Genomic DNA, 13073 nt, shown 5'->3' on the forward strand with positions numbered 1-13073 from the left:
GACAAGTGTCTGTGTATCATAGTCAAGTGTCTGTGTATCATAGTCAAGCTGTCTGTGTATCATAGTCAAGTGTCTGTGTATCATAGTCAAGTCCCAATTTCAGTGGCCCGGGGCCGATGCCCGATGGTTTACAAATGGTATATGCAATACATATGACAGGTGCCACAGACTACGAATCTAGTGTTTTCATTCATGATTTTCACGTCTGTCTTGTTAAATGTAAACATGTATCTGGTTAGACTGGACAGTGATGACAAGTAGCCGCTCCGCGATTGCATGGTACACTAATGACGTACGATTATCCTCACTTACACTCGCCTCCTAGCGGAATAGATCGCCAATGCATCGACACTAGTTATTGTACTACATGTATGTCAAGAGACAGATCAGATAAGTAACGGTATAGCGGGTCCTCCTCCGATCACTCTGTCTAATTTTTTCTGCTTCTCCTTTTTCGTTAACTCGACAGTTTAACAGACATGTACCAAAGAAGTGGCAGATTATTATGTACACGAATCTTTCAGACTAGAACACATTTGCGGAAGTAATGCGGAAATGCTAAGGTTCTTACACTTGACATATGGCTTGGATTCAGATTGCTAGATATGAATCATGCAAATGATGTGATCATTTGCATAGTTACGTGAGTGATTGTTGATGAAGACATAGGGCTGTGGAATGTAGCTACATACTGTTAGATTGAGGTATATCATTCTAAAAGCAATAAAACAAACGCAAAGCGAGATTTGATCAATGTTCTCCTCCACTGTACTAGCAGAAACAACCGCAGTACTGTACTACCTGCTCCGCCCTTGAGGCTTCACCAAAAACTATCACTTTAGCGGACGACCTTGGGATGTCTGTCAAGATTATCCAGACGGGGTAAGGGGCAGGTCAAGGGTAGGGGGAAACCTTGACCTCTAGGTGACAACTTGTTTGAGGTTGACCTACCGGCGTGATGGATTAATCCCCGTGGTCTCGAAAGATTACCCAAATCCAAGCCAGAAGTTCAGGTGCAAGGTGGTTCTCGTGATAAGTGTGCTTCTTCATGTTTACCTTGAAAGAAAACATGGCTACAAAATTGAAATGATGCTTAAAACACGAAGCTATCTAAGTGAAATAGTCTAAAATCTGCAATCTCTCTTGATTTCTGCTTTATTCAGGCCATGTTAATTTCATTTAGGATTTCACCATGTTCAATATTGACCGAGGGAGGCCATATATATGAATGGCAACCTCGCACGCATCAGTTTTCGGCCGTTTCAGAAAAGGCTGTAACTATACAGTAAATCATACAATACTACAAATGTAATAAAATGAGCAAATATATGCCGTATATTCCAAAAAAACGAAAGATCAGAAGTGGATACCAATGTCATCGACATTCAAAACACAGGTATATAAAATAAAATATAAGTTTGAGGTATAGCAGGTGTAAAGGCGAAATCTAAATAAGATTCCAGAATAGTACATTGTTTGTACTGGATTGCAAACGAGTTATCCTGATCAACAAGATCATATAGTGTATTTTCCATTTTCCAAAATGTCTTAAACCTTTTGACATTTATGTGCTTCTGTTCAATCAATTCCGACGTACAAGGAGTTCCAGCAAATTCAACAAATCTTTATTAAAATCTATGTTGGAGTCTCTACTTTGAAATATATAATTTTTGCAAGAACGGGAAATGCATTTACAATGGCAGGGCATTTTCCTTGCATACCAAATATAACATTGTACAGGCTAAATTATAAACAGGACGTTAACTTGTTGGTTAATCCAGTTTTCAGTATCTTTCTACTAGATGTTTTCCAGTTCAAACTGGTGTGTTAACTGGTGTGTGAACACTGAGAGACTGGCATCGGCAGGTGGACATTACCATGGCAACCCCTACTGATTGGTGGGAAGGCAGAACACCACAACAGAACAGAGGCGGAGTTCGCTTGGACTTGTACACAACGTCCGGACCATGTTATGGTCAAGAGCAGACTGGACCTCCTGCAGGTAGACCACTGACCACCGTGAGTGACCAGCCCCAGTTCCATTGGATTTGAGTATTAGTTTCGCTCAGCCAAGACACCGATAGAGGACTTGGCAACCAACAGAAGATAAGAGGTAAGGGCTAAGAAGCCGCCTGCCTTACATGGTAAGCAACACTGACCCCTCACGATACAGCACGTATAACATAGTCTGACGCTTTTTTTTTGTACCGTCTGAAATAGGCAAGGAAAAACAGCAACGTGGTAGCGCTGAGTCTAGCGTGTCTGGTTTGTATACATGTCACGGTTAGGGTAGGGTAAAGTTGCACTATAGCCTAAACGGCGATTCCACCAGTAGATATCGGATTTGGTAAATCTTAAGAATCATGATATTCTCGTAAGATGTACAGAAATGTTCAACTTTGGTTCTTCACTTTAGATAAAAAATTGACTCGTACAAAAAACACATTCCATAATATAATAGTACCCTGTTCAGAGTACTAGTATCGAGCTTTGTCGACGGAGAGCCCAATCATGATCTTTATTTACCAGTAGAATCGTCGATTCTGTCAAATAGCAATCTCTGCCTTGACATATGTATATATTATTTAGTCTGGAGAATATCTAGATTTTCCTACTATGCGCCGCTGAAACACTAGAAGCTTACAGGAGTCACGGACGGCGCTCCTGCCACCTGTGTTTGTTATACTCGTCTGTCGGCCCCGGGGCTAGAGGTCCGTGCCTCGCGCAGGGGCGGGAAGCCTGCCAAACCTTCTCACACATGCCCCAGGGGGAACGCTCTGACCTAGTCGATTTGGAGACGGTGTGCATGGGGTATTGTGTGCGTCTAGTAAAGTCCGTTCATTCGTTCAGACACTCAGTGTAGTACCTATTCGCACACATGGCAGCAAGTTTCGATTCTGTTTGAGTAGCAGGGTATATTTTACAGGAAGGGGTTGATAGCCCTTCTCCTTCAACGTGCTCCAAGTACCATCTAAAACACGGACCCCCCTGTTAACGTCCTTTCCGAAGGACAGCTGCAGCCCCAACCGAAACACCCTACCAAGGATTGAACGGGTTGGATCCAGGAGTTCAACTAAATGTGAGGATCCTACCAGTTGAGCTACAGGGACATCCGTTGTGTCTAGCAACGCTTGCAAATGTAAGAGGGCCCACAACACTTGATGGTAAATTGTCAAGCATATTTCTATACACACTACGCTAGATTCTATTACCTCAGTTGATTAAACTAAAACAGCGACACTAATCTGAATTTTTGTTCGGACTTTTGGGCCGTTCGTCTACGCAATAATCAAAATAACGATTAATGGTTATATTATAAATAACGTGCTTTACGTAAAATTCACGCGACCATTTGCGCCCCAATAATGATTTAACGACAAGACTGATAACTTTGAATTATAGCGACCGGGCTACGATTAACTGTTACATAGCTCGCTATGGCTCACGGACAAAGGTATGCAGACCCTCTTTGGCAGTTTGGAAACAAGGCTATCTTACAGACAGTTCAGATTTTACCAGAAATGGTCACATGGACGTTACTACCCCCATTTGGAGTTCTGTACCCGGTGGCATTACTTTACTAGACATAGTCGGAAGTCTGAGAATGGGCGCTATTTAAAGATTGGGGGCATTATCGTTCATCAGGCAACAGCAAGTAAATTTTATGGATGACATCCTCTGCAGATTTCGAATCTAATGCCAGAGGGTGAAAAAAAAGGTGTCCAGATTTTTTTTTTCAAAATAGAGAGCATAAACGTTGTAACATAAATCGAAGCAGCAAGATATGATATCACAGCTAACTATAAAGTCTTTTATTTGTGTACTTAAGAAGTACAGAAAGTGACACTAGTGTGATAGACTAATATCACTTGTAACCAAGTTGGCAACTATACACTCATGGCAACCTCACTAGTGTCACTTCTACAACTATACTTATGACTACCACACTAGTGCCACTTCTACAACTACACTCAATGCTACCACATAACATTTTTTTTTTTCATTTTCGTTATTTTCTTGTAATGTTTTGACCATCTCCGAAGGGAACCATTTTTTTCGAAATCTGTCAAAAATGAATGCGTACGCTGATAAAAATTACTTGCTGTGTGGACTTATAGTTGTATAGATGATTAGTCCCTGGTCCCGGCAACCTTAACGATACCCACAATTGAGGAACGTCGGTGGACTTCATACCCCTGTCACATTTGGTGAAAATCGATCCGACGACGATTCTGCGGCGATCGCCCGAGCCTCGCTTATAATAATAAATTTATTGCACAACAATTGTACAAGGTACAAAGTATGGCTTATATGTGACAGGGACGGTTTTCAGGTGAAAAATACGTGGAACCCTCTGTCGATCTTAAATATGGCCGATCTTCCATCGATACACCCGAAGATCGTGGATAATGTGACAGGGGTATAATGACACCAACTTGTTTACTTTTAAGTACATGGCTTAAAACGGATTAGTCCCAAGTGCGATTAGCTCAGCGGAAACAGGAGAGGTACTTGAAAGTCCCAATCCGCCAGTTGTGTATATCAGTAGCCATACTAAACGCTGTGGTGTTAACAGGAACTCTCTGTTGTGTGTTTTCTATTTCACTCAGACCGATTCCAGAGGTCCTGACATAGTCGGTACACGGGCAGAGGTGGTGTAGAGTTGAGCCTGTCTGGAGATTCAGCGAACAACGGTCCTCAGTTCACCCTCTAGTCTTGGGACAATTCCAACATTCCTAGAACTTAGAAGGCTCCGCTAGGGGTAGGCAAGCTACTGTTGTACAGCATCGTCAGGGAGTAACAAGGAAAGCAACAAACCCTTCCCAGCGCCTCTGTTGTTGAAACCGATTGTCTTTCGTAATTCTGTACGCTAGCTTTGAGACGGGGACAATTCCAACAAGCCGACAAGACTCTGAAAGGGACAGGCAAGCCACCATTTAATATTGTATTGGAGGGAGAAACAGGGACAACGTGTGCTGCGAAAAACTCTTCCCAGAGCCTTTTTTCTCTGAGCCACTTGCCTGTTGTAATTTGTACTCTAGCTTTGAGACGGGGGCAATTCCAACAATCCGACAAGGACTCCGATAGGGTTGGGCTAGCCGGCATATAGTACAGAATTGTAGGGACGGTAACGGGATAGAAGTGTGCTACCCAAAACCCCTTCTCAGTGCCTCCGTTCTTCGTACCGCTTGCCTTTGGCAATTTTGTACTCTCAGCCCCTTTCTTAGACTTAGTGCCCCGGACGGCGGAAAGCTTGAGTTACTGTCTATTGAAAGGCCGACACCAGCCTTCAAATCAACCAGATTGGATTAACGGATTCTGAGGACGATCACACCAAGGGGACATGATTTAATTAACCGCTTATCCAATCGGAACCGTCCGTTACTTGCGGGGAAATTGTTTGACGTAAGGGCAAGGTCAGGGTCTCTCTGTCTAGCTGCAGGTGGGTGTCAAGATGGGACTTGGAGAAGCTCGCTCATGAAGAAGCTCGTCCAGAAGATAGTGGATCTAAGACAGGATACTTGAGAAACTGGGACAAGACTCGGATCCTGTTGTGTCAGACTGTAAGGCCATAACAGTACGGTAAGTTCTAGTCAAACCTCGCCATTGTTAATCTCCAAGCAGAGGTTAAGATTTTGTTTTTGTGCAGTTTTACCGTGCTTTCTATTATCAAGGGTTCTATTTGTCCACAATTCAAACCAGCCGGAGCCTAACCTCTGCTTGAAGAGTAGCTTCGTTTCATATAGTTTCGGTTCAGTTCAAGAAGTTCTTGCCCGAGGGCCAGTTGTAACATGAAACACTATACGGAAAAAAATATACAGACAGTGTAAGTTATCAATGGTGACAAGTGGAACATGGGGAACGTAATTCTAATTAGAATTGCTCGTAAATGTAAGTTCATATTTATCCGCGGGGTAACCTATATGCGAAGTATTTTAAGAAACGGGGTATTCAACTGTCGGCTGTTTCAAACTACTGTATTTTGAAAATATTGCCAGAAACCACCGTTCGTCGACTTGATATCAATCCCCTAAAATATCCTGCAAACAATATCCTATAAACAACTGATATAGGTAACCACACGGATAAAGGTGAACTAGCGTGATAGGAATACAACCTACCAGTACGTTTTTAGGGGGGTTGACTTTCATATACTATATGTAACAGTAGCTATGGCCAGCCACTATACAGACACTGCCATGGGGTGACGAATGAGTTAGTTAACTAGAGCATACTGGAGGAACGTCGACATATTGGAACTTGACTACAGCAGTTTCAACGAGTACCAGTGTTGTTGAGCTTTCCACTGGATGGTGAGCGATCTTTTATGATGCAAGATGTACTAAAAGACAACAAAATACACAACACGAAGAAAAAATCAGTCTTTCCGAGTCTATGAAATTCGTTGAACGATCAGTCCAACCTTTTCTCGCTAGGTGGTTGATTAGCCGCCATAGTCTTTAGGGGAAATGGAGTGTTAGGTATGTCTGAGAATGTATGTTTTCCTGTTCCACACATGTGTCTTCATTTCTAAATTTCAGTTTCCAAGTTAAAAATTTCTATTTTTCAGGGCTACAAGACGACACCGTACATCGGGAACCCTTACATTTTGAAGGCATCAACATGAGTGTGACTGAATAGTGCCAAAAGCAACTGTGACACATCAACACTGTATCAACTGACACTTGACTGTACAGAAATATTTCTAAGCCGTCTTTCAGCGTTTTCGTATTGGTTGGACCACGTCCATTTTTAAACCAAAAAAGGCAACTTCTCTTTATCATAAGTTGAGTTTCACCAATCGGTCTGCTGTGGTGACGGTAACCATGGTTACTAGATGGGGTTTCTTCATCACACTGACCCTGTTGAACCTGGTTGTCTTGACAACGATTGTTATGTGGAGTCTATGGTTACCGACTGTTGGTTGGGCGGGGCAGGACTCGGATTCGGCTACCCGTGGACATATATGGACCCCCTGTCTACCCAAAAAGTCCCGACAGCAGAACAGCGAGTTTTACAAATCGTGGGAAGAAGCAGCAAGCGGCCAGGCGTACTACCACCCGTTCCAAAGTCGCGTACGGGTGGTGTTGTGGAGCGACGCCTTGTGGTGGAGAACGGGAGTTGCAGCAAATAAGGACAGGCGGAACAACAGGACGTGGTACAAGCTCTGTCCGGGGAGACCGGCGTGCGAGTTCACGCGGGAACACATGTGGGTCTCGTACGCGGACGCCGTGGTGTTCCACCTGCCGACTCTCCCCGGGAACTACACCCCCGAGATGATGCCGTCCAAACGGAAGGTCCGACAGAAGTGGGTCCTGTTCTCCATGGAGTCCCCCGTCGTCACTAGGAGTAAGAACATGACGTCATATGCAGGTGTCTTCAACTGGACTATGACGTATAGGGCAGACTCGGATGTGGTGACGTCATACGGATCGAAAAGTTTGCTGTACAACTCCCTACGGGTAAGTGTGTCATCGAAATTGTATAGTGGTTGGTTGGTTGGTTGATTGGTCCATTGATTGATTGGTTGTGGTTGGTTGGTTGGTTGGTTGGTTGGTTGGTTGGCTGGCCGTTGGTCGGTCGGTTGGTTAGTTCATTGGCTGTTTGAAGATTGTATTTCTGGCTAAATAATGCTATGCATATTTTCTTATTCCCTAGGCACTGCCCGCTAACCCCGGTAAACCACCCCGTAACTTCGCGCGGGAGAAGGACCGCCTGGCCGTGTGGTTCGTCAGTAACTGCTACGCTCATCTGACCCGCCACCACTACGCCAAGGAGCTGCGCAAGCACCTGCGGGTAGACGTGTTCGGGCGGTGCGGCAAGCCCATCTGCACCGACGACAAGCGCTACCGCTCCGACTGCTTCAAAAAGACCGTCAAAAGATACAAATTCTATCTGTCCTTCGAGAGCTACAAGTGTAAAGAATACATCACGGAGAAATTTTGGCGAAACGCGCTAGAGAACGAAGTAGTTCCAGTGGTGTTGGGAGCTCCCAAGGAAGACTACGTCCGACTTGCTCCCCCGGGTTCCTTCATTCATGCGGACGACTTCAATTCGCCGAAAGATCTTGCGTTGTACCTAAAAAAGTTGGCTAGAAACGATAAGGAATACAATAAGTACTTTAGATGGCGGAGCATGGGGTTCAAAAAGAACGCGACGTACGATAGGGGGCGTTGGTGCAACCTATGTGACAAGTTGATCCAGACGTGTCCCCAAGAGAGAAAAATGTATACAGACATTTACAGATGGTGGAAAGGAAAGGAGGGAGAAGAATACTGTGAACGAACGCTGCTACCAGAGGACATACCCAAGCCACATTACGACCTCAGTATACACTTTAACTGAAACAGAAGACAAACTGTGGCACTCTAATCCAGTGAGATACAATGATGAATGAATTGAAGTTTATCCGAATTAGAGCAAATACTTTACACCCATTAAGCTGTGACAAACCTTACAGTATTTCTTTTTGTTTTTTACCCTTAATTTTTGTCGTCATCAAGTGTCATCTCATAGTCTAGCCTCAAGAACTCCCGCCAAAACGTAGAAACGCAAATAAAAACATAAAAACGCAAATATTTGACGTAACGTTACATTCAGTTTCAGTCTTCATTGGTTGAACCGCTAATTGCCATGCTATTATTGATTGAGAACTGCTGATTGTGACCGGCAGTCAGTATCAGTCAACTGCAACCCAGTGTTCTGTGAACAGCATGTTTCCACACATGTTACCCTCCACGCTTTATCAGAACAGTGATTGAAGTAATCAGTCAGTGTGAATTCGATCTATGTAAGTGGAAACGGCTTCTGACAGGTCAATACAAACTATGGGACACTTCGAATTCCATTACATGTTGTTGGATGTTTGTACTTTGCAGCTGTGACGAAAAGAAACAAAGTTAGCTGTTTAACAAATGAGCTCGAGGGAATGGCAATCAACATTTCGACCAATGAGAGAATTACATTTTGTGTAAAGACCAGGTGTCGACCTGCGTTATATATAGACAGATCCTGACTGTCCATCACAATTACCTTCTCATCCAATCATAGCATGACAATTAGTTGTTCGACCAATGAGAGAGTTCACATCACGAGGTGCAGGAACGAAATTTGCATAGGATCCCTACCAACACCCAGACGTATGTATTTACCAGACAAACCGTTACCACCTGGCCTACACTACACGACTCACGCCTTGTCGTGTTGACAGATGGACAATCTCCCGATGGCGGCTTCTCATTACACATATCCCCTTACAGACGACACCTTGAACTTAAGCTCCTGTAAGCAAGCCTCGGCCATGTCTTAGGAAACCAAGATAGGCCACAGCAAGTCAATTTTATGGATGGAATAAGAGCGCGCACTGACGACAGAATACGGAAAATGGGAAGAAATGTCATATGGAAGCCTTGATGGCAAAAGTAGAAGCGATTTGGGAACTATGGAGTGGGGAAGTAGCATTCAGTGTGTGTTTTTGTGATAACAATTGCAAGCTACGTTAACACCAGTGTCACTTTCTGCACTCTTTGAATACACGAATAAATTGCTTCTATTCTTACCTTCACAACGTTCCTGTATTTTGAAAAAAAATCTCTACAGTAGATTGTACTTCGTCTTCCAATTTTTCTAAACTGCAAAATTGACAGATTTTTTGTAGAATGCCGGAGCGTTTCGGCCGACTGCGAAATACGTGGCCAGTGGATCAAAAGCACCGCGGAAGGCAGCTCTGTCAGAGCTAAGTCCCAAGTGTTGTATGTTGTTGTGTCTATGGCGAGTGTCGGTGAACAAGAGCACTTCATCTCAGTCTAGTCTCACAAGGGACTGAAGCACGTCTGAAAGATCCACACTATTCCTGCCAAGATCTGTGACATGTCTGACAGGTATCTTTATTTTCACCGTTAGTTATGATGCATTCCACCATCGTTTCAAGAAATTATAGATTTAAAAGATTGAGAAACTTTGGTGCAAATTTGTCCATATGTCCTTGTGATGAACCATGATTACATCAAAGTCTGCACCGGTGTCGCGTAGAATTTCTGATCGGCCACATTCTTGCTCTGTTACGGTGTTTGGTATCTTGAGAGCAAGGAGGTTGAAAGAGGGTCTAAGGGTAAGGGTTAAAGTAAGGACAGCCAAAGTCGCTCGAACACAAAGCAACCTTTTGTCTCTCAAGGATGTCTATAAAAGTATCAGCAAAGTGTACCTGGAAGCCCCCATGATGTGTGGGGGCAAATATTTGGCAGGTTCAAAAATCTGACATGACACCGGGGCTGCGCCGAGCTTACCAGGCCAAGTTCAAGGGTTGAAGTAAGGTCGGCTGTGATGGATGGAAAGGGGACATGACCTGGCGTAACCTGAATCAGGGGGCTTCTAGTGAGAAATGTGGGCGGGGAAGACGTGAAACTCGGCAAAGAATTCGTGTTTCAAACGTAGTTTCTTTGATCACGAGAAGACTGTAGTCGGGAGGTTGTCGGTGAGTTTACCTACCGCAGTCTTTTAAAGACGTCAAATATTGATTTTGAAAGATCAAATTTTGGAAAAGCATAGAACGAACTGGAACTAGAATAGGATGGATTTCAAGCTTACCACCGTCTTGGTCGAGGAGTAAGAGAGCAAAGTTGTAGGAAGGTCTTGAGTGTGTGACAACGAATTAGATTGAGGGGTTTATCGTACCAGCGTATTGACATGAGGTGAGGTGAGATATTGTCAATCTGACGTTATGGATGACATCCTCTGCAGAGTTTGATTTTAACTAAGCGTACGAAAAAACAAGGTGACATTTTCAAATTTGATAAAACTCGTAGCAAGAATTGAGGCAATAAAACACAATATCAATTCCTAGACTGAAGTACGTTTAAACATGTCCTTGTATAGTTATGTGTACATTTAAAAGGAATGAAATACAAAAGTTCGCCGTATTAAGTTAAAAAAAAAGAATATATTCTTTCTTCTTTCCTACTGCCTAGCCTCAGTTTTTTTATATTATAAGTTTTTTATATTTTAAGTTTTTTATATTATAAGTATAGGTTAACGATGGCGGTTAACCGGTTCTTGATCAAACTGGCAAAATGTTTCGTGGCTTAAACTCCTTGCAGGGAATCAGCCCTGATCATATACTTAGTTAGCTGCTGAACAGAAGTCGGTTCCGCTTACCCAACGTCTAAGGCGTACCAGTCGGCAAATACTATCTTCATACTAACATAGCAAAATTTCATTTGATGAATAATACTCAGCTACATGCTGCAGCCATAATTCACATAACGATAGCTCTACCATATCGCAATGGCGTACTGATACAGAAGCGCCGTCTTGTGGATAAATTTATTATTACCATTATTCCAGACGGAAAGATTTTGAACACGTATCGGTGATTGATCAATTTGATAATGTCTTAAGCATTTTCATTGGTAGAGATACTAGCTATGTTGACCAATGGTAGCACGCCATTTACGGTACATTTTCCCCTGCCCATGCGTGCCATTGGTTAGTTTTCCAACCATATTAACTATAGACTCCACATTAGCCGATCAACTTCAGGTTTACTCTTTCCTATGTCAATAAGAGATCTGCTTTGTGCCTTCTACTCACTAGGGGGCACTGTGAGACCGTGGGCAATTCAACTGAAACCCTGTTGTGAAAAAGGCTTCTATGACTATGCGACATTTTGTTGTTTTAAACTTCCTGAAGTTTCCTGTTTACACGAATGAATATCATAGCATCTCTTCCACTCTAGCTCTAATTTGCTCGTCCTTAGTTTTTTGTGGTCGTCTCCATTTGTATTTTACGCCCCGTATTTCATCCGTTTTCTCTTGATTCGATGGCACGATAGTCAGTATCCTTTAAATATAGCCGACGTCAAACTTGTTTTGTTATCTAAACTATCAATTGTGATTCGAGTACTCTAGAAGGTTCGATATCATGTCAGTTCTATTTCTCTGATCGTTTTTTTCATCCATCACCGAAGACATAACAAGAAATGTTACTGTAGTTATCTTTACCTGTTCTATACATATCATCAACTAAATCTAACAACAAATGTTTGGAACCCCGATTTGGGTCGATCACATGTTTTCATAGTTATTTTATCAACTATATCACATATAGCTGGAAATGTATTCATCATATGCCAACAACTATATTCCATTTTTGCTATGATTTTGCATTGAATGGGCACGCACCAGGGCTTCTTATATAAGATGTAAGAAGGATAATGTGTTTTCTTTCTCCCGTCCAACCATAGCTAACACCTGCTGACTCAAGCCTTTTTTAATAGGTCAGCCGCTAGCAAAGGGCATAACATTTTCCATCTGGCATCTAGGTCACGAAATTCAAAATAGAATTCATGTATTTCACATTCTGATGCTTCTAACAGTTGGGGTAAGATTATGTAGTAAACTACCTCCTTGTTCAGTATATATCAATATACAGCTACAAGTCTGGCTGCTAGGGTAAGTTAGAAGATGTTATTGAGTGTATTCAAAAAGCCCCGTGCTCTGTTCTCAGTCTGAGTTTTGTCAGTATACCGTTATTTTCAAAACTTTCATAAAGGGCCCAATCAAACAGCAATTGCCTGATGCGCAAAGGACCCATGAAATCTCAATCGTTCCGTTTGGAGTTCAAAGTAGTCCTTTTTATCATCGTTTTCTGCAACAAATCATGCATACTTCGAATTCAGGCGGACAAAGTTTCAAGGAATACATTGGGACTTTTATTATTTCAACAAATCAATCAAGTATGTACGATGAACAGGACCTGCAATAACTTTCCAACATCAAAAAGAAAAACACACTTGTGCCACTCTTGGCTGTGGTATACAATTATAACGCTTTTGTATGACCAGGGCATAATTTTCCTGATATCAAATATAAGATTAACCATCATCATCAACATCTTTGCAGCATATCAGCAGTCATACGATATCAAATAAGATTCATCATTATCATCTTCGCCGCATATGAGCAGTCACAAGATAAAAATAAGATTAAACACCATCATTATTATTATAATCCTCGCCGCATATGAGCAGTCATAAGATATCAAATAAGATAAATCATCATCATCTTCAACGCACC

General features: G+C 42.5%; 1 protein-coding gene across 1 annotated transcript; it reads left to right on the plus strand.

Annotated features, from left to right (window-relative positions):
* Positions 1-6827: 6827 nt before the first annotated feature.
* LOC118413693 (4-galactosyl-N-acetylglucosaminide 3-alpha-L-fucosyltransferase FUT6-like) lies at positions 6828-8548 on the plus strand. Its single transcript, XM_035817221.1, has 2 exons — positions 6828-7463; positions 7660-8548. The coding sequence occupies exons 1-2, from the start codon at positions 6828-6830 to the stop codon at positions 8344-8346; spliced, it is 1323 nt and encodes a 440-aa protein (XP_035673114.1). The 3' UTR covers positions 8347-8548.
* The last annotated feature ends 4525 nt before the right edge of the window (positions 8549-13073 follow it).

Source organism: Branchiostoma floridae, chromosome 4 (genome assembly GCF_000003815.2).
Source record: "Branchiostoma floridae strain S238N-H82 chromosome 4, Bfl_VNyyK, whole genome shotgun sequence".
Lineage (NCBI taxonomy): Eukaryota > Metazoa > Chordata > Leptocardii > Amphioxiformes > Branchiostomatidae > Branchiostoma > Branchiostoma floridae.

What these genes read in the sequence shown, in the direction of transcription:
- LOC118413693 (XM_035817221.1), top strand. Translation starts at nt 6,828, where the DNA reads ATGGTTACTAGATGGGGTTTCTTCATCACACTGACCCTGTTGAACCTG. An exon ending in TGCTGTACAACTCCCTACGG is followed by an intron (nt 7,464 to 7,659) that starts GTAAGTGTGTCA and finishes CTTATTCCCTAG; the next exon opens with GCACTGCCCGCTAACCCCGG.